Source organism: Leptodactylus fuscus, chromosome 6 (assembly GCF_031893055.1).
Source record: "Leptodactylus fuscus isolate aLepFus1 chromosome 6, aLepFus1.hap2, whole genome shotgun sequence".
Classification (NCBI taxonomy): domain Eukaryota; kingdom Metazoa; phylum Chordata; class Amphibia; order Anura; family Leptodactylidae; genus Leptodactylus; species Leptodactylus fuscus.
Genome location: NC_134270.1, coordinates 131,930,239 through 131,952,341, shown reverse-complemented (window position 1 = coordinate 131,952,341; position 22,103 = coordinate 131,930,239). Strand labels below are relative to the sequence as shown.

At 42.6% G+C, this 22,103-nt stretch overlaps 1 protein-coding gene across 6 annotated transcripts in view; it reads right to left on the bottom strand.

Moving 5' to 3' along the window:
- ATP6V0A1 (ATPase H+ transporting V0 subunit a1) overlaps positions 1 to 17,749 on the bottom strand; it is a 51,331-nt gene extending 33,582 nt beyond the window's left edge. For 2 of the 6 annotated variants that reach the window (XM_075277250.1, XM_075277253.1), the window contains exons 1-5: positions 17,511 to 17,748; positions 7,926 to 8,077; positions 4,203 to 4,281; positions 3,751 to 3,848; positions 2,933 to 3,061 (exon numbers count right to left, since the gene is read on the bottom strand). In XM_075277250.1, the coding sequence (XP_075133351.1) occupies positions 2,933 to 3,061; positions 3,751 to 3,848; positions 4,203 to 4,281; positions 7,926 to 8,042 (423 nt within the window). In that variant the 5' untranslated portion in view covers positions 8,043 to 8,077; positions 17,511 to 17,748. Of the gene's footprint in view, positions 1 to 2,932; positions 3,062 to 3,750; positions 3,849 to 4,202; positions 4,282 to 7,925; positions 8,078 to 17,510 lie in introns of all 6 variants that reach the window. The other 4 variants (XM_075277249.1, XM_075277252.1, XM_075277254.1 and 1 more) reach the window with 3 other exon arrangements.
- Between the last annotated feature and the right edge of the window lie 4,354 nt (positions 17,750 to 22,103).

The following is a 22,103-nucleotide window of genomic DNA, read 5'->3' as shown; positions in this document are numbered from 1 at the left end:
TTTGCTGAATTTCTGTAAAAACCTAAGAGGTCCAAATCTCTATGCAACTGGAATAGGTAACCAGTATCATGGAGGCATGGGCTATGTTAGAGGGGTTGTCTAGTTTATAAAATCCATCTGCAAATGTCCCATTAAATTCTGTCATTATAGGAGGAGAAATCCAGAGGTGGTTTTTTTTATGGATTTTTGGATACATTCTAATCACCAATGAAGGGATACAGTCTAAGGAATAGAGGGATGACTACTTTTAAGCAAATTAAAAATCAAACTATAAAATAGGATGTATCCTATGAGAAGGCTGCGTCCTAGAGGCTTCTGGCTGCACCAAGATCAGCCACAATCTCATAGCCCAGGAACTAGGTGCATGTAACCATGATGCACTTTACTAATGCAGGGGCTTCACTTACATCCACATGGAGACATAAAGCCATCTTTCCTAACTTAAGGAAGATCTTTATATAAAAGGAGCTATGCAAGTCAATGTGCAGTTAGGATGCAGCCTCCCTATTAGGTTTGGCAATTTAGGCACAAAACACAGAAGACAGATGAGGCAGTGGAAAGGAGGGTGAAGCCAGGATACCACCTGCATGCCAATAACCTTTTCCTTAAAAGCAACAAAACCTATTTTGATTGGTATAGACCGAGCACCAATCATAATAGCCATCTGCCTGTTGCCAGTCTTACCATTGCCTACTAGGAGTTACCTGTTACAAATAAATTAAGCATTACCCTAGCATCAAGCAGCATTCAGATAAGCCAAAAGATGGGGGTACGGGGGTGGGTGTCCATTCTGCACTTACCTTACATATACACCCACTATGTTTTAACCTCCCCATAACACAACTAATAGCAACTGCTGCTCAGAAATTGGTTACTCCCTGTTACGTCAAAGCAAAAAAGTGTTAAAGCCCTGCACTGATCTGTAGCGCTGGACATGAAACTGCAGCTTATATTAAGCATTAAACGTAAAACCGGTCAATGACAAGCAAACCCAAGGTGAAAGCTATAAAGTGATTAATGCAAGCAGAGGTACAAGAATGGAAAGCATGGCGAGGTCCTTGGATAGCAAGAACAGATGGAGAATACAAGAAGCGAGCAGGAAACAAAAGAGAGCCTGAGGCCGCCTGTACACATTACAAAAATAGCCTGACCGCTACTATTATATGCATCAAAGTTGAGATTCTGGTTTGTATTTGGGGTGTACGAGCCTCAGAAATTATTCTATGTTGTTTCCAGGTGGTTGGTAGTTATTTGCCTATGATATGCAGCAAAAGAATGAAAAAGGAAGGGACACAGCTATAAAAGTGGGAGTCAGAAGGGCACGCAGCTTTGCGAGCGGAAATCAAGAGGGTGCACTGATATGTAAGCGGTAGTCAACAAGGGGAACAGTTGTGTAAACAGTAGTCAGGAAGGGAAAGGACACTGATAGGAGTTAGGAAGGGAAGCAGTCATGTAAGAGAGAAACAGGTAGGGTCATTGCTGGAAGAGGCAGTCATGTAAGTGGGAGTCAAGAATAGGCACACGCATAGGCAGAAGGCAAGGAGAGGCACACTCATAAGTAGGAGTCAGGAAGAGGCACAGTCGTGTAAGTGGGAGTCAAGAATAGGCACAGTTGTGTAAGTGGGAATCAAGAATAGGCACAGTCATGTAAGTGGGAGTCAAGAATAGGCACAGTTGTGTAAGTGGGAATCAAGAATAGGCACAGTCATGTAAGTGGGAGTCAAGAATAGGCACACTCATAGGCAGGAGTCAAGAAGAAGCACAGTTGTGTAAGTGGAGCAAGAAGGAAACACGACTGTAAGGGCTAGTTCACACGTGAACCAAGGGGTGGATTTTGACAGCGGATTTTGCTTCAAAATCCGCCCCTTTACAATGGTGGTCTATGCAGACCGCCGGGCTTCTTTTTTCCGCTAGCGGCAGGCTGCTGCTAGCAGAGAAAAGAAGCGACATGTCCTTTCTTCAGGCGGAGGGTGCGGCTGCGGCTTCCACCTAGCGGCAGCACCCTCCTGTGTCGGCTCATTCATTTGAGCCGACATAGGAGGGGAAAGTCGTGACCGAGATAGTCGCGGCAGGCAGGTTTTGACCAGAGATAGACACGGCTCACTGCGTCTCTCTCTGTGTCAAAACCCGCGCGGACCCCCCAACGTGTGAACTAGCCCTAAGCAGTATTCAGGAAGGGTACTAGTTGTGGAAACAGTAGTTAGGAAAGGGAAAAGCTGCATTAGTAGGAGACAGGAAGAGGAGCAACCATAAAAGAGAGTCAGGAAGGGGCAAAGTCTGGTAAATTGGAGTGTGTGTGCAACTGTGTAAGCAGGAGATATGACGAGAAGAAATAGTGAAAATAGGCAGCAGGAAAGGGACAAACATTGCAGGCAAATACCAGGTATGAGCACTATTGTTAAACAGATGGCAAGAAAGGGGCAAAAATGCTGGAAGCAGGAAGAGGACAAATAGCGTAAGCAGGCAACAGAAAAGGGGATTTTTTTTTTTTTTACTGTATAGTGGGGAAAAGAAGAAAATGGTAAATAGTGGCATAAATATCAAAGAAGGGGGTCCGGAAGAGAGAATTATAAACTAGACAGGAGACAAGACATGGAAAGTTGTATATCAGGTATGTGAGATGACGCAAAAAGCGGCAATAACGGAGTTAAATGTGCAAGCAGAAATATAGCAGCAGAAATAAAGAGCAGATTACAGAGAACATATGAATAACAACCTAGTATCCAATACCCTATCATTCACCTTATCTGAAAACACACACAGTAGTATATAATACTTTATAAAAATGAATATATAGAAGATGATGGGCTAACAGGAAACAAACTGCAGGAAGTGACTATAGGTATAGTAGTCTAATAACTACACCCCCAAACCTAGTATTACCCAGTAGGGTAAAAAAATCTGAAAAATCAGGAGACAAAGAAACGCTGACCTCATCAAAAAATTGTTGGGTTTTGCGCAGGATATATTTTAATTCTGTCAGCTCCAGAAAGTTCCTCTTTAAAGCTTCTTGGTTGGTATTAATCTCTTTCAATTCATTCTCAATCTTCTCAAAATTGGCCTGTAAATAAGAGACATTATATGATTAGTAAAAGAACAAGCCATCCGCTCCCAAATCAGTGGCAGAATATTCCATGCGAACCTAGCCTTAATTCCACACTATACAGCTGTATAGCGTTCCTACAGACCCGTAACCCACTTATCCAAAGCACTAGTGAACAATGGGAAATCCCAATGCTGGAAAATCCTAAGGTCCCAACTAGAACAAATCCTATCTGTAGGGTGGAATTAAAGGGTTTTCCAACAACTAACACTCCCAATCTTGTGATTGCTTGTGAGTTCCCAGTGATATCACACCTATCCTCTATCCCAGTGGTCAGCAAACTTCGGCTCTCCAGCTGCTGTGAAACTACAACTCCCAGCATGCTCCATTCACTTCCATGGGAGTTCCAAGAACAGCGGAGCAAGTATGCATGCTGGGAGTTGTAGTTTTACAACAGATGGAGTGCTGAAGGTTGCCTACGCCTACTGTATCCTGTGTAAGGGGGAAAACCTCAAAACACAGGAGAAAATGGACAGATAAGACATCGTTCATATTTGTGTCTGAGTCGCAGACTCTGCCGAAAAGCGGTGGCGAGAAAAGTCCTGAATAAGGAACTTATAGTATATGAGGTCTGTGAGTGTGAGCGCATGGTGCAAGTGTGAACATAGCCTTAAGGACAAAAAATTAAATGCAGTGTCCAGTTTTACCTCCAGGTCAATCATGTCTCTAGGGAAAGGGACCTCCGGGTTCTCCCCTGTGTCAAGAATTGGGATGCTTGCTTTTTTAATCTCCTTCTCCACAAATCCTGTAAGTGAAAGAAAAACCTTTACAAGACTCTATGTAAGTTATTGTGTACAAGCATAAGCAAGTTATACAACAAGCTTATTAACAGCGGCCACACAAATGAAGTCTTTCATCACATTCTTTCATCTTTGTACGGCCACATTAGATAAAAGGCAAGAGACTTCTAGTAAGCCTTTTGGCTCATGATACCACAGATGTCTTAAAAAATTTTTTTCAAAAATAAAAAAATAATCTAACTTGACATTAGAAGAGGCCTGTAGAGGTCTGATCTGATCCCAATCCCATTATAATTACTATGGTTCTTGCTCAGTCAAACCAATGAGGTTCCCAAAAACTATAGTAAAAATATACTTACGTAGTTTACGGTCCATCTCCTCACATCTTCTGACCTCATTGACAAACTTCCTCTGGAATACGTTGACATCAGGATTTAACTGAAAAGAAATAAAAATAAGTAAATAAATGAATGAACAATGAACAAGTACGTCGCTGATTGACAACTCCTAGGACTTTAGAAGCCAGGGGACGTTTTTTTTTTTTTCTTTCTCTACAAACTTTCACACACATCAATAATCAAAAAGTGAGGCCCAAGTAAGAAAGTCAGTAACCAAAGTGATCGGCCTTACAACCATCTCCCTAATACTGTGCAGGTGTCCCTCATGTTGCCAAAAACAGATCGGACTTTTTGAGCCATGGACAAAACATTTGAGGACAGCAAGATGTTAGCAGTAGGTCATTTTAGTTCTGTAAGTTATGAGGTAGGAGCTCCATAGATCAGACTTGCTGGATTGGAGTGAGATCTCAGGAATTGTGAGGCCAGGACCGCACCCTGAACGCTCTGTTATGTTCCTCAGGGTATTACTGATTTTTGCAGTGTTCTGCTGAGAAAGACCACAAGTATTAGGGAATACTGTTGTCATGAAAGGGTTAACACATTCATACGAAAAAGACCTCATCAGAGTTATTGGTTCAGACATAGGGAAATGAAGAGGAATTTCATTTGAGGCAGACATGCACCTCAGATTCCTCTTCATTTTACAGACCCCAGCTCCACGCAGTGGAATGGCGATGTAGATGTACGTTACGGCTTTCTGTCGCTGACTAGTCCCGGATGACAGGATCTGAATCAGTGGGGAGCCTAGATCCGCAGCAAGATCGAGCAGGACACTTATTTTTTCAGGTCCAATCTCTTCTTCCCAATGAAAACAATGTTAGGGTGCATTCACACTGAGTAAACGCTAGCTTATTCTGAACGTAAAACACGTTCAGAATAAGCGGCGTCTAAAGCAGCTCCATTCATTTCTATGGGAGCGGGGATACGAGCGCTCCCCATAGAAATGAATGGTCTGCTTCTTTCACTCCGTGCAGTCCCATTGAAGTGAATGGGGAGTGCCGGCGTATACGGCAAGCTCTGCTCATGCCGGAGCGTACACGCCGGCACTCCCCATTCACTTCAATGGGACTGCACGGAGTGAAAGAAGCAGCCCATTCATTTCTATGGGGAGCGCTCGTATCCCCGCTCCCATAGAAATGAATGGAGCTGCTTTAGACGCCGCTTATTCTGAACGTGTTTTACGTTCAGAATAAGCTAGCATTTACTCAGTGTGAATTCACCCTTAGGGTGCATTCACACTACGGAACGCCAACGTGTATCACAGCCGTACACGCCGGCGTTACAGCAGGGCTGCCGGACACTTCCCATTCATTTCTATGGGAGCCAGCATGCGAGCGCTCCCCATAAAAATGAATGGAAAAAAGCAGTCCATTCATTTCTATGGGGAGCGCTCGCATGCCGGCTCCCATAGAAATGAATGGGAAGTGTCCGGCAGCCCTGCTGTAATGCCGGCGTGTACGGCTGTGATACACGCTGGCGTTCCGTAGTGTGAATGCACCCTTAGGCAGATTTTGGGACAGAATCTGCCACAAGTCATTCACACATCTAATTTTTTTTTTTTATAAACCAAGGGTCAGGAAAATAAAGAAAAAAATTACTTCATGGACTATTCTTTTTCCTTTTTTTTTTACTAGCCTTGGTCATTCAAATACATTGTTTGTGTAAGAGCTATTTTTTCATAGAGTGATTGTTCAGTGATGCAGGTGACATATGGAACAGACATGAATCAACACCAGGACGGACATGGTCTGTTCTTTTATAGCCCTCATTCAAGCAGCCTAAGGGCGAGTACACAGAGCAGCTACAACGTAGCCGACAACCACAACGGTGTGCTGTATTCACTAGAAGAGGATGCAGTTTTATACCAGATTGATAATGGGTTCTCGGCTGTGGACACTACATGTGGACTACCCATTAATATTACGACTGACTGGCATATATATCTAAGTGTGTATGTGCAATATCTATTCCAGAATCCATTCAAATATGTTACACAGTTACAAGAATTTTACTATATCCTTCTACACAATCCTCATATACAACCTCACCTAGTTTATTAGAGTAAGTATTAGACCACATTGCAGTGGATCTGTGGTCCAGATGTCCCAAGCTAACCCTGCCGTTGAATTAGAAAATACCCTGAAATTCCAGAAGGATAATACATGTAACATGATCCCAGAAAGATAATACATGCATTAATATTTCAATATATAACTGCATATCGGAGGCTGGACTGTCTCCCTTTCATGTAAGTCCATCCGCATTGGAACTTCAATCGCATACATATATTCAGACAGGTTGTCCCGATGATACCGAGCAAAATACAGTAACAGGAAACAGTTTCCCTTTGTAATTTCCTCATATTGTCTATTCTGAAGAACTGAAGCTGCAACTCAGCAAACATTTCTCATTCTTTAGAAGTGCCGAAAAACAGATCTCAATATATTTTATAAAAAGACACCCACACAAAGTTATTCACAATACATACAAGCTTAAAGTGACCTATAAAACACCCCTTATCTGGTCTAACATAACTGAAGAGTGGTAGTTCTGCAAGGAGAAATGTGCACTCAATGGAAAGACTAGAGAGAAACAAACATCTAAAACCCTTAGAATGTATTTCCTGCAGCCAGCTGTATGGGGCCACTTCAGCCGTCCATACTATACGCTGCATCGGGCGCCGATATTGCACTTAAGCGTCTATTGAGTTCAATGGGAGCTGAGCTGCAGTAGCACCGTCCGGTCACTATACAGGGCACGGAGTCGACTGCTACCGGCTCCATGCAGTAATACAGTATGTGAGAAGCGGACAGGCAGAGTGCTGGAATCACAGTATATCTCCCCAAAGTTTCTGACATATGTATCGTCCAGGGAGTGTCTTGTGTAGGCCTCAGCACAGGTGTGGGGTCCTAGACTTGTTACTGGGCCATAAAAGGCTGCAGAATCTACACTTCAGGGCAGATTCTGGGAGCGACAGAAGGTGCCTGGGTCTTTCCTGAAATACAGAGAGTCTGGTGAGACCATACTGTGCTATTTTGTTTGTTCGTGTGGTTGGTAGTAAGCCACACTTATAGTTAGTGCTCAGATGAGCAGCGTTTTCTGTGATGTTTTGCCTGAAGTTAAGGCTGTATTGTATTTTGTTTATTATGTACCTGAAGTGAAGGTTTATTTGTTTTGCTGTTTTTCCAAATAAACCTTTTTGTGCCAGACATTGTGTTCCCGCCTCTGACTGGTCGGGTCCGCACCATTGCTGCTACCAAGCTACCTTCCCCATATGCAATAAAGTATAAAGATATATTACATAGCACTATAAGGAGGACCTGTCATCTCTCCTGGCAATGTAATAACCATTCTGGAGCATCTTTATAACTCTCTGTGTTGTTCAGATCCTCTGTTATTCCTCCTGAACATTTCTGAATAAATTGATGCCAAGGTATATCATTCCCCTTGTCACAAGGATGTGCCCTTCACAGTCTGCTAGGACAATAGCAGGGTTTAGCGGTATACACCCAACTGATACCACCAGCTGTCAGTATATTGAGAAATGAATATAACAGAGGAACCGCACAGTTCAGACGCTCCACAATTACTATTGTTCAGGTCCTCTTTAACATTAAAATGTGCTTTCATGATAAAATACAGAACTTAAAAAGACATAATATACCGCTGTGGTTGTAGACTTACATCACGGAACTGTACTTTCCCCAATTCTCCCAGTTCACTGACACAGCAGTAAGCAGCCTCAGACTGGAGGAAGAGCTGCGCCAAAGTCATCTCTTCACTGCGGAAGAGCTCCCCCATCTTTGTGGATGTGACGGATGATTATCCTAATAAAACTACATAGACAAAAGAAAAAGACAGGTTAGAATCCTACAACTTACAATACATATAAATAGGATCATCATCATCATCAAGCACTTTTAGAACTTCTTAGAATCTGGGTACACGTGTTAACGAAACCAGACAAATCGCTGTCACATCTGCATTTGAATACAATGGATTTCAATAGCACTATTCACACAACTTTTTTATGATGGTTCATTTTAACATGCAAAATAGGACGACTAACTTTCACTTTCATGGATTCCTCAATAGACTAATGCAGTGGTTCTTAACCGGGGTTCGATCGAACCCTAGGCCCTATGCACGGTTCATTTTGTGTACCAGTAAAAAAAACATATACCTATGTCTTCAATTTGGAAATAAATCATATTTGATTTATCACTAAAGAAGGGTTCGGTGAATGTGCATATGAAACTGGTGGGTTCGGTACCTCAAACAAGGTTAAGTACCACTGCTCTGAAGACAATACACTGTCCCGTGGCCCTGTGAGACTAATGTTCTGATATTAGATATCAGATATCATGCCCCATAAACAAACTGTCCTTACCCGGGGTCCTCACCCATACATTGGATATGTGTCAGAGAGCAACTCTTTCTAATGTAAATGATTCCCTGCAGATCTAACACAGAATTCTACTAACATCTGCTCACATCAGTAATATTACACTTCTGATGGCAATGGATGTTATTTCACAATCTCCCCATGTAGGACACGACCTGACTACATCCCTCAAGCCCATCTCACACTAGTTTATTAGGTCAGCCTTGTCTAGGGGTTGTATTACTCAAAATAAACACTAAGAAATCTGAATAGACATGAAAGATGGTCTGGGTAGAGAAATACACAGTGCGCTGTAGCCATTGTAGTCTAGGCCCATGTCGGCAAACCTATGGCACTCACAGCACTCGTTGGCATGCACGCCATCACCCTGATTGCTCACTAAGGGGGAATCTGGTACAGGATTCCTAGTTGGTGAACGAGCGCTTCTCTCAGCTGTATGTGCAAATGCACACACAACTGAAAACTGTTATTGTAGGCCACAGGTCCATGGCTTACACTCACTGCAAACCGTGACCTCTGCCCTAATGCAAGCAAGTCATGAGAGCCTGGAGTCAGAAGACGGACGACACCTGGCTGCTCTTTGTGAGACTGCAGGTAAATATAATACTGTGTAGGGGCCCAAAGCGGAGCATCTAATACTGCGTGGGGGCCACTGTGGTGCATAGAATACTGCGTGGTGCCATTAAGGTGCATAGAATACTGCGTGGTGCCATTAAGGTGCATAGAATACTGCGTGGTGCCATTAAGGAGCATAGAATACTGCGTGGGGCCATTGTGGAGCATCTAATACTGTGTGTGGGCCACTGTGGAGCATCTAATACTGTGTTGGGGCCACTGTGGAGCATCTAATACTGTGTGTGGGCCACTGTGGAGCATCTAATACTCTGTGGGGCCATTGTGAAGCATCTAATACTGTGTGTGGGCCACTGTGGAGCATAGAATACTGCGTGGGGGCCACTGTGGAGCATAGAATACTGCATGGGGGCCACTGTGGAGCATAGAATAATGTCTGGGGGCCACTGAGGAGCATAGAATAATGTCTGGGGGCCACTGAGGAGCATAGAATAATGTATAGGGGCCTCTGTTGAGCACATTGTACTGTCTGGGGGCCACCGAGGAGCATATAACACTGCATGGAGGCCACTGTGAAGCACACTGCACAGAAAATTGTACAGCATGGGGTCCAATGTGGAGCACATGGTGCAGTTTTTGGGCCACTGTGGGGCAGACTGTATTGCATGGAGGTGCCTTCACTATTTATATCCCATACTATCTGTTTTATAGTATACTTGAAAAAAGTACAAGCTGTAATAACATTGCACAATCACTTTAAAACAGATCCTGTGCAATGTAAATAGTGAACATTAATTGTTCAAAAGTACCAAATGCAAAGACTATTACCTCGCAGAACAAAGTTGTTTGTATTATTGAAAGCTCTGTAAAGCCACATTCAGACAACTATATTTTGTGGGTCCGTAACTGTCCACAATTGTGGATCTGCAGAGTGTTAAAGATAAATTGCCGTGTTGGCACTTTGCAATAATTTAGTGGGTTTTGGGTTGCAGTTTGGGCACTTGGTCTCTAAAACGTTCACAAACACTGGTCTAGGCTAACATATGCAGACAAAAATGAAGAGAAGATCCCTCAAATGTCCAACAGATCTAGTCTGCGGGGTTTCTGTTATGGTGTCCATCAAACTAAGACAAAAAACAGTGATGCATAGCCTCCAATGTAAATGCAAGCTAAGCCATAGCTGGCAAATCACATTTTGCACTATGTTTTCCAAATCACATGAAAAGCTACAAGTCCAATGGGCAGAAATACCAGGGACTCTGCAAGGTAAATGGAAAACAGAAGGTCTACAATCCTTCCTTTCTGTAAAATAAATCTACTGTACATGCACTGAATTTTGCGTATGCTTACAATGAAGTGATGTAAACAAGCAAAACTGTAGTATGGAGGACACAACAACAACAACATTGATTATAATGGGACAGGAGTCCTGACTACCCTGACCACATAGGATGATTAACAGCCCTCTGTGTACACTGCTAGTACAGGGAGAGCTGTCATTCACTGTGTGTGGGCGGGGGAATCAGGACTCTCATTGTCTCTCCAAGGAGTCCTGTTCCAAATCATACAAACCTATATACCACAGAGCTCAGCTTATCTCCCTCTATTACATAAACATATATTATAATATATATATATATATATATATATATATATATATATATATATATATATATATATTCTCACAGCTCAGCTTCTCTCCCTCTGTCATCAAACGGGCGGACAGGAATCACCAGCATGTCTGTATATAGAACCAGTGGCACAGTGACATACAGTAGTTTTACCACTTCTATAGGTATAGTATTTATTGCTCTGTACAACTGCTACTTGCATTACCTCTAAAAATAAGTTTCAGACTATTTTCCATCTTTGACAGGCAGTATCTTAGGATGATAAGGAGCAAGACTAAAAGGACTGTTATTGAATTATATTAAATGATTTCATATTCCATATACTGTCTATGACATGGGTGTTACAGCACTACTGGCAATGACACTATTACAGCTGTGCAAATACTACACGGCCCAAGCCGTTCTGGCTGTTTGAATACAATAGGAAAGTTTATTCTACAAGTCTCTAGAAGGATCAGCTGAGAATAATGTGACTACCGAAAATGGATATAACAGAGTAAGTCAGATGGCTCCTGGGCTGATGGAGACGTCACATGGTAAGCAGCTGATCTCGAAGACAAACGGAAAGGCATTATACGATTCACTGCTCCTGAGGTTTATAGTCTGACAGACTATTACTGCCTAAATAACCTGCCAAATACTGCAATGGCCTCCTAGGCTCTGTACACACCACGTTAAACAAGTTTTCCAGGCTTTCATTATTGTTGTCCTATTCTTAGGCTATGTCATGAATATCAGATCAATGGGGGTCCGACAACCACCAGCCCGACAACCAGCTGTTCTCAGCAGCTGATGGTGCCGGAATTAAACATGGGCCAGATCCGGAAGCAAATGGCTCCATCTACTGTGTAGCGGCTGTGTAGGGCTAATGCAGATCAGCTCCCATTCATTAAGACATAAAGGACAGCCATGTAAATGAGGATTTCAAGGCAGTTTTACAGGAACTTTGTTTTTTTTCTACACAATCTAGTTTTCCAGTGAATGAGGACAAGTAAATGAAATAATATGCATTAAATTACTCATTTTCTGCCATTTACGCTGGGAGTTAGACTCGTGAATTCACAAGTGGCATAATTTTACGCCATTTACAAATCCACAGCAAAATCCGTATTTACATGTGTTTAGCTGTGGATTCGACATAGAACACAAAAGGGTGAAATCCACAGTAATACCATAGTCCCCTGAGGAGTCACTCACAATGTACATTTTCCCCCTATCAGTATGTCTTTGGAGTATGGGAGGAAAGCCACGCAAACACGGGGAGAACATACAAACTCCTTACAGATGTTATCCTTGGCAGGATTCAAACCCAAGACTCCAACGCTGCATGGCTGTAGTGCTAACCACTGCTCCGATTGTAGTTACATCTGCCTCTTGTGACATCCAACTTTGGTTATACCTCCTGGCGATATCCTTCACCCTAGTGAGACCGTTCTAATGATTATTTTTTATGCAGTCTTTTGTTGGCTATGATCTAAGCACATCCAGTAGCCAATTGTTATGTAGTGTTGTTTTTACATATTTTATAAAAATTACATTTTCATTTAACGTATGTCCTTGTTACCATTACCATATAATACAACTGCAAAACTGCAACAAAAGCCATTAAAGACAACATCTAGGGGAATTGTAACTGTAATTTCTTATAAGTAATCCTATACATAAGAGTCAGATACAGTCAACAGAGTCCTATTCATTGTGAAGAGATTTTATATAAAGGTAATCTGGCGTTCATGGGGAAAGGGTATGAGACCTGTTATTATAGAGGATTAGTCTTCAGAGAAATAGGTGTCATTTACTAACCTCATGACTTCTCCAAAATTGCAGACAGCACCTGACAGCAGACAGCCGCTACCTCAGGAAACAATACGACCATTATAGACATACCACTTCCTTATAACCTAGGCCATGTCTTAGCTGTTGCCACCGACTGTAGTGCAGCATTTGCTAAAAGATTAGCTTTTAAAATGGGTTCCTGACCCTTAAGAATACACTCCTAATCCTCATAAAGAAAGCTTTAGAATACATTTATTTTTTATGCTGCGGGTCACCAGATGTCCACCATTTTTTGTCCCACCCTGGTGAAAAGAGAGCCCATGATAAGCTCCGTGTACAACTAGTCAACAGCAATGCTATAAGCCACCAGGGAACATATATTAGAAATACTCCAGGGAGTATTTCTAATACATGTTCCCTGGTGGCTTATGGCATTGCTGTTGACTAGTTGTACACGGTGGACAGCTGAGCTGCCCAACAATGGGACCTCATGTAGACGGCCCACAGACTCAAGGCAACAATGACACTGGAGACCCCAATATCTCTGCTACAAATAACGTCAAGGTCTCCTACCCCAGGAAATCAGAGACCATGCGCATTACATGCAAAAATTACTTAGTAAGATATATAGTTTGCTGCATATTTACTTTCATAAGAAGACAATCACTGGCTTTCTATGTGAATGAGAAGAGTTTTACTTTTTCCGTCTGACCATGGCCATCAGCTATTTTTGAAGGAGTTGGAGTCGGATTTGGGCTGAGGAAAAATAGAGGAGTTGGGCTCGGCGGTTTATTTTATATATTTTACATAATATTTTTAAAAAATTACAATTCTTCTTTGACAGGCCTTTAAGTCCAAGTGCCTAGGACATACCAAGGGTAAAAAGTGAAGCAAATAGTCACTCTTTGTAAATTCCAACTGAGATTCATCTGTACTTGAACATCATGATCATCACATGACTTCATTGGGGATCCCAAGCTGCATTGGGAAACTGATGGAGATTGGAGTGGTTTCAGACGACTGCCCCTAAAAGCACTTCCATTATTTTAAGACCATGTAGTTACACCGTGAAGGGGCAGTCCACTGGTCAGCCATTAGAAATGAAGGCACTTTAGAGGGTTCCCAAGCTGGGGTGGTTTTCGGTTGCAATACACCCCCAATGAGTTAACCCGCTAAAGCTGCACTATTATGGGGATCTCCAAGCACAGATGAATTGGCAGATTTTTAGATGAATGGTGGGTTCACCTCAGTCATCATTTGTAAACCCAGCCTTAGAGATACTACACCTGACTACGGTATGAGAACATGCCATAGACCCATAATATGGAGACAGTTGTGCGCTTATACTGTACAGCCATCTACCCCAAGGTTACATGTACATGGAAGATTTTTTTTCTGCTTCATTTGTATTCTAGAAGAATAATAAAACCTGACATTTTCCAACAGAGGCTATATACAGTATTTAGGTAGTCAGCACACAATATAATATAGTATATTATGGCATCAAACAACACTGCCACAATAAAAAGCAGACAGCAAATAGCATGTAAACTAAGTAAAAACACTGGAGATCTGATAAAAGATCTGATATACAACATCTTCCCGTCTGACATCACATCAAGAAATCAGTAACTGCAGATGGCACATGAGTAATGAAATGGACACGACCCTCGGATGTGAATGCCTACAATGTATGCTTACGTGGCTTGGTTTTTTTTTTTTTTTTTTTTTTTTTTACTTAAACTGAAAAATGTTGGTTATCATTCTTCCTATTAAATACAATATCACGAGAGGTTTCTCACACTGAAACCAGAAAAAAATGGCTTCCATATCAGTACACTTTGACCCGAGTACAGGAGAGTTAGTACTTGGTTCAGCTAAAGCAAGCCATTCTCCAATGATTTACAAACCTGCAAAAAGTACAATAGCAGGAGACGTGTCCTAGATCCACTGTCACTGTACCCGGCTCACAAATTATTCATGGGCTCTGTCATCTATCAACTCCACAGAACTGCAGCCTAATGCTCTGCAGAGGACATATGATATAGCATTATATACATAGACTAGCATGGCAGGGCAGCACAGTGGCTCAGTGGTTAGCACTACAGCCTTGCAGCGCTGGAGTCCCGGGTTCGAATCCTGCCAAGGGCAACATCTGCAAGGAGTTTGTATGTTCTCCCCGTGTTTGCGTGGGTTTCCTCTGGGTGCTCAGGTTTCCTCCCACACACTAAAGACATACTGATAGGGAATGTAGATTGTGAGCCCTATATGGGACAGTGACTGTCAATGTCTGTAAAGCGCTGCGGAATATGATGGCGCTAGTGGTAAGCATAATAAATAATAATAAACTAGCATAGCCAATATAGGACTCAAATACACAAGTATATACCGTACTTCTACTGTGTTTATTGAAAGACTGATGATCCCATTATTTGGCAGCAGCAGTCTATTCACTTTGTGTGCAAAAAAATAAAAAACAGTCTGCAATAGGGATGAGAGAGTAGTACTCGATCGAGTAGGTATTCGATCAAATACTACGGCATTCGAAATACTTGTACTCAGTCGAATACCACGCAGTAACACCTTCACATTTACCTCGTGGTATTCGACCAAGTAGGAGTATTTTGAATACCGTAGTATTCGATCAAATACCTACTTGCTCATCTCTAGTCTGCAATGTGATGTTTGGGTAACCTGAGTGTTGTACTTCAGCAATCTCTGGTACTGCCATTGAAGTAAATGGTTCAGCCACTTTTTTTGTGGTTTTATTCACACCCCATTATTAGGATCAGCATGGGCCTAAGCTCTTAGACCTCCACTGATCCTATGGATAGATGACAAATAAATATTGTTCATGGCATAACCACATTAAAGGGATTGTCAAACACTTGAATCAGAGCTGCAATAGGTCAGCGTGACCACTACATAGTATGCAGCTCTGTATACTGTGCAAAAACAACTGGTTAATGGGGGATCAATTGTATCCCACAATCCAATATCAATGACCTAACCTCAAGACTTAGAGAAAGCCCTTGAACTTTGTAATGAGATGATACGCTGTATGAGGATCCACTCTATACATACTATCTTAGATCCTAAGACCTAGATAATAGAGACGTCCCCTATTGCTCCAGTAGCATCAATGAGGCTAGCCCTACATTGTAATTTGTGGACTCAAAGCAGTCAAGCCTCCTGCACACGATGGTGTGCAATGTCCGAGTCAGTAAAAACAACATGAATACCACATGGATTGGTATCCAATGTGTCATCCATGGATTTCACTGACCTGTACATTGAAATGAATGGACTGAGCGGCAAATAAGGGCAGGTGAAGGACCTGCTCTTCACTACAGCCTGGACACACAGCCACAAAAACAACAACTGTGTGTCTGGGCCTGTAGAACATACATCTAGTCCATACAACTGCAGATCAAGCATTAAGTCATGTGCAGGCCTAAGATCACAGATGTCAGAATAAGGCAACTAGAATAACAATTTGGGGCATTTTTCAAAGATTTGGATTTTTATAAAGGTATTAAAACTAAATAAATTCGGTATCACTATGATCGTACCAACCCAAAGAACATAAGGTAGATGTTGTTTTTACCACACAGTAAACGCAGAGAAAGACGAAACCCTAAATTTGCTATTTAAACATGGAAGACAGTTCCAGTAATGGTTTCCCTACTTAAAGTAAAATAAATGACTTCTTGGCATTATTACATCAACATGTCAATTCTTTTCCATTACTGTGAATTTTGTCCTCCTTGGCGAAAAATACTCCTCTGGAAAAAATGTAGCGCGACCTCTGCCATGCAGAGTAACCAACCATTGCTGTAGCGTGGCAGATGATCCGCAACGTTTGTTTTATATAGAAAAGTCAAAATTTCCACCATTAAAGGCGTCTCAATAATATATTTACTATTTCAATAAAGGCGACGCAACGATCAGATGATCATGGTACATGGCAGCCATGTAAATGTATACACAACTATACATCACATAGACGGGTCTGCCAGAGCTGCAATTTCTTAAAGCCTGACCTTCAAAATAGATAATAAGATAGATAATATATGTATTATCACAGGGGAGATCTCAATGCTGGGATCCCCACTAACCACAAAAATTCATATTTCTGTTTGTAGGGAGCAGCGGTGAAGCATTCACACTACCAGTAATTTCTACGGGATGGAGATAGCCGAATACAGGGAGCTCTACTATGTATATCCACATCCCCTATAGCAGCCCCTACATATAGAGATCTGCTCTATCAATCAGAACAGATGTGCTACTCAATTCTAGAGAAAATAATAAAAAGACGCATGTTCATGAAAATGACATATCCTACTACAGCAGTGCATATATATATATATATATATATATATATATATATATATATACATATACAGGCATCTCGGATCTGTATCTAGAAGGACACTGACTGGTGACGGCTCATACATCTTTATATGTGTAATGGAAATATCCTTTATCCCAGTGTATAAGCAATGCCGCCCCTGCCACCTCTTGTGTCACCCCCTCTACCTCATAGATTGTAAGCTCTTGTGAGCAGCGCCCTCAGTCCCAGTGTGTGAATTACTCTGTAATGTCTGTACATGACCCCTACAAATTGTACAATGTTGCAGAATATAAATAAAATGTATTATCTCATTAAATGTATAGTGTGTAGCTGTATGATGCTTCTATGTAGCCATTGTTATCTGTCACCATACACTCCAGGCTCCCAGCAGTGAAGGTGTGCCCCTATTCTATATACTGTATATATATAGCTATAGACTAGGACACCCCTCATATACAGACACAAGCACAGCACCCCCATATCAGTCTCTTCACACCTCCCCCTGTGTCCCCCCATAATTCCCGTACCTTGTAGATGAGGGCTCAGCATCCACTGCCTCTTCCTCCTCCTTCAGCCTAAAGCTCAGCCCCGTGACGTCACCTATACGTCACCGCCCGGACTGCTCGGGGAATATGGCGCTTCTGTAGCGTCTCCTCACACTAACTTCAAGTTTACATCAGTGACAGAAGAACGCGATTCTATTTCCCATACGTCTACGCCGCCATTATGCTGACTGTACTTGTGTGTAGCAATGAAGACCGCGCTGCCCACAAATAACATGGCCGCCGGTGACAGCCTTCTCTTTATCACGTGACACCTTATCCCGATGGAATGGGGGAAGGGAATATGCCGCAGTGAGGAGGGCGGGGTCACATGACTCACATTGCGCTCATGACGGCGTCTCGTCAGACGTGTAGACGGGTGTTGTAATTAAAAGCCTCATGATGAAGGTTTATGAGGAGAGCTGTGTGACGCCATGTCTTCTGTATTGTTCATGAGGCCTGGGAGGAGCTGTAGTAGTAATGAGAATGAGGGTCCCTGGCCATGTCACATCTATAACTGTGGTGTCCTGTCACTACACACAAGTACAATATTATTCCACCAGAGGCACAACTTTAAGCTCCTGGGCCTCAATGCAAAATTTGTGGCCCCTATCTACAGTGTGCTATTTAGAATAGTGGTAATAGAGGGAACTTGGTAGCAACTGCAACCTACTATGAGGCATAGCTATATGGTATGGAGAAGTAGCCATTGTTAGCCCACCCTGGACCCTGAGGAGACCCCAAAGGTCCCTCGGCTACATAGAATATACTGCAATTCTATGGCCCCATTATAAATGTTGCTTTTGGGCCCAGAAGCTTAAAGCTCTACGATCAATGTGTCACAGATTAGTCACAAATGGCTCCAAAAATGGACGCCATGGGCTGCACCAAATTTATTATGTGTTTTACACACTTTATGCCTACTAAGGGGGCGATCACACTACCGTCAGTGTCCGACAGGCAGTGTCCGCTTCTAATGTCCGTTCAAAATCTTGTGTGGACATTAGCAGTGGACACTAGCTGTGTCCGTGACATTTTTCATTCATTTAAATGGAGATTGGGTGCGTTGTTTTACACTCCATGCCTGTCCTTAAGTGTCCGTTCCTAAAGATGTCCGACTTTTAAAGCGGACAGAAAAAACCTAAATGACAGGTTTTGCTGTCCGCTTGAAAAGTCGGACATCTTTAGGAACGGACACTTAAGGACAGGCACGGAGTGTAAAACAACGCACCCAATCTCCATTTAAATTAAAAATGTCACAGACACAGCTAGTGTCCACTGCTAATGTCCGTGCAAGATTTTGAACGGACATCAGCAGCGGACACTACCTGTCAGACACTGACGGTAGTGTGAACGCTCCCTAAGTGAGATGTGACAAGGCTACGAGGAGTCACACAATGCACCACATGTATTACAATGAGCACTGTTGTTAGTATGCCAGTCATTGATAAAAAAAAAAAAAGGTGACCTGACTAGCAAATGACATCAGCCCTGTCGTGAGCACCATTTTGAGAGATTTAGCAAAATTTGCAGTTCGCAGACTACATTATTGACATGCTAGTGTAAATCTAGTTTGTAACATTTTGAGATTATAGAAACAAAACTGATGCATTTCACGCGGTCTTCGGCTCCATTGTGTGACATGTTATTCTCTAAATCCATTAAGTACGCCAATATATCTGTCTGAACCTGTATCAGCAAACTGGAATTAGCAGAAGAGAACAGTTCTGAGAGCAAATGTAATCCAAAGAACTGAGCCCCCCTCCGCTCCAGAGAGCAATGAGTCACATCTGTCCTGAATCAGATAACAGGCCAGGTTCCTTGACAACAATGTGTAAACAATGGTAGGAATAATCTTTCACAGCAGCAAAAGGATTGCTAAAGAAATGCATTTATTAAAATTCTTGAATTTACATAAGCTAGCAGGTTAGATAGAATCTTTGAGATGATGGTGAACTTTGGAAATGACTGTGACATTGAACTGGACCATAAGAAGCACTAAGGCTGTGCATATGCATTAGATAGCTTCTTGCTACAGCTGTCGCTCCTATGATACACATGGGTGTGTCAGGAGACCAGTATTGTGTGGTCATGGCTAGCAGTTGCTATAGATAACAGATGATTAGTAATACAAAAATCTGTGATTTACTTTATAAATTAAATTATTATTATTTGCTTTTGAACACAGTTTGCAGCATACAACAATAAGGGAGCGTTCACACTACTGTCGGTGTCCGACAGGTAGTGTCCGCTCAAAATCTGTCACAGACACTAGGAGCGGACACTAGCTGTGTCCGTGACACCTGTCATTCATTTCAATGGGCATCGGGTGCGTTCTTTTGCACTCCGTGCCCGTCCTTCCCTGTCCGCAAGTGAAGATGTCCGACTTCTCAAGCGGACAGAAGAACCCTGCGGTTTTTACTTAAAGAGGATCGTTCACATCCTTTGGCACCGACGGTATTACATACCACTAGAAAGCTAAACATGTGTTGAATTCAGTGCACAGTCAGCTTTGACAGTACACTCCCAGGTGCTGGAGATACTGATGCCGTTAGCTTTGGCACTGACATCCCTTCATCGTCAGAAGCAGTGGAATAACGATCGCGGTCGCAGGAGGTGCGACTGGGCCTGGCAGGCTATGGGGCCCGTGGTCAGCTGGAGATGGCCGGGGCCCTGGACCACTATGACAGCGGGTGAGGAAAGCCTGGTTCCCTGACCACTATACATACTGTTATTGGAAAGGTGCCCTGGCCCCTTTTCAATAGATGGCAGCCCAGGGGAGGTGACCGCAAATAATAAATACATACAGTATACTTACCTCTCCTGGGCTTAGAATCCTTTCCAACACTCTTCCATCATGGGAGCATATAATACTGGGTGGGGTCCACTGTGTGGAGCTTATTATACTGTGTGTGCTGCCACAATGGAATATATACTGTGTTGGGTGGGGGTGCACAATGGAGCATATAATACTGTGTGGGGGCCACTGTCGATCGTATAATACTATCCGGGGGCCACTGTGGAGCATATTATACTGTGTGGGGCCTTGTTACTATTTAGAATTTGCTGTAGGGAGCCCAGGACAAAAGTTTGCACTGGGGACCACAACGTGGGGTCCTACCACATTAATGCCAGGCTTAGTGTGGGTGCGACAGAGATAGATGAAGTACAGCAATCAAGTGAATGGAAGCACCGTCCACCACCAGTCTGCAGTTAAGCTGAATGTGCAGCAAGGGGAAAGGATCCCCATTCTTGGGGTCTCAGTGGTGTCTAGAAGATACATTTTTAATGGAATGAACCCTAGATTACCAGACACAGTGCATATCATCAAGCTGAAGTTAGGCTGGGACATCTCCAACTATAGCACCGCACCAAAGGGAATGATGAGGCACCACCCAAGTAACTACAGGACCTACATAGGTCTCTGGCCAAGAAATACCAGAACACTGCTGGGTCGCTGTGCACAATGTTGCTGATATTTATATACACCCAAAAATAATATCAATTGTCTAATAAAATACAATACAGCAGCTAAACCAAAATTTACCTTTAAAATACTGTATGAAAAATATGAAGTAAATAAAATGTTTTTAAAAAAACAAAAACTGTATTTCTGATAGAATTGGGCATTTTCTTCTTTTATGGTGTCTCTTTAGTCTCCCCTGCTGGCGGGCCACCTCTAGTGCATGTGCTAGTCACATATTCTACACCAGCAGATATGTAGGAAGATGCTACAAGTGCAGGCTCCATATTCTGTTATACTGTTCTAGGCAGTTTCTGTATATTACACACAGTGTTCATGAACATTCTGGATGGCGGCCTATTGGAAGCAATTTGATAGAAGGATATACAATGATGCAACAAAAACATATACAATATATATAACAGCTCTTTATTCTGATACCAGGAATATATGAAGCAATTGCAGCTCCAGAATGTGCATCCCAGGTTTACGTTTGTGCAGCAATAATGGCACTGTAGGACATTACCTGGTGATCTGTAGAAGCTGGTATTACTTGTTTAGTGCAGTCTTCAATCCCTGGAGTGGAATGTCACACATTTCTTCTACATACTGCATAGGATTACTAGAGTTTATTGTGCAGTTCTTTGTCTTGGTTGAGCTCTAGAACTGATTATATTGTATCTACTATTTTTTTTATACCTTAGGCCCAGTTCACATCTGCGCATGGGTTTCCTTTCGCGGAGTCCGGTTGGGGACCCCCAAACGGAACCCTATACGCATTAAAAAGCGGTTACTTTCAGATAACCTGCGGACCCCATAGACGATAATGGGGTCTGTGTGGTTTCCTTTCGGTTTCCACACGAAACATGCAGAGAGAAAAGCGCTGCTTGCAGGGTATAGTCAGGGGCATAACTATCGGGGTAGCTGCGTTAGCATCTGCGGAAGGACCCAGGGACATTAGGAGGTTTGACGAGCCCCTGATGTTTTTTTTTTAATAGGCCATTACCTGCTGGAGTAACTCCAGCAAGTAACGGGCCCTATTTACTTACCTATCCTCACTCCTGCTCATGGCCACCAGCGCTTCTACTTCTGCGGCGGGGGTCAGTCGGGGTCTT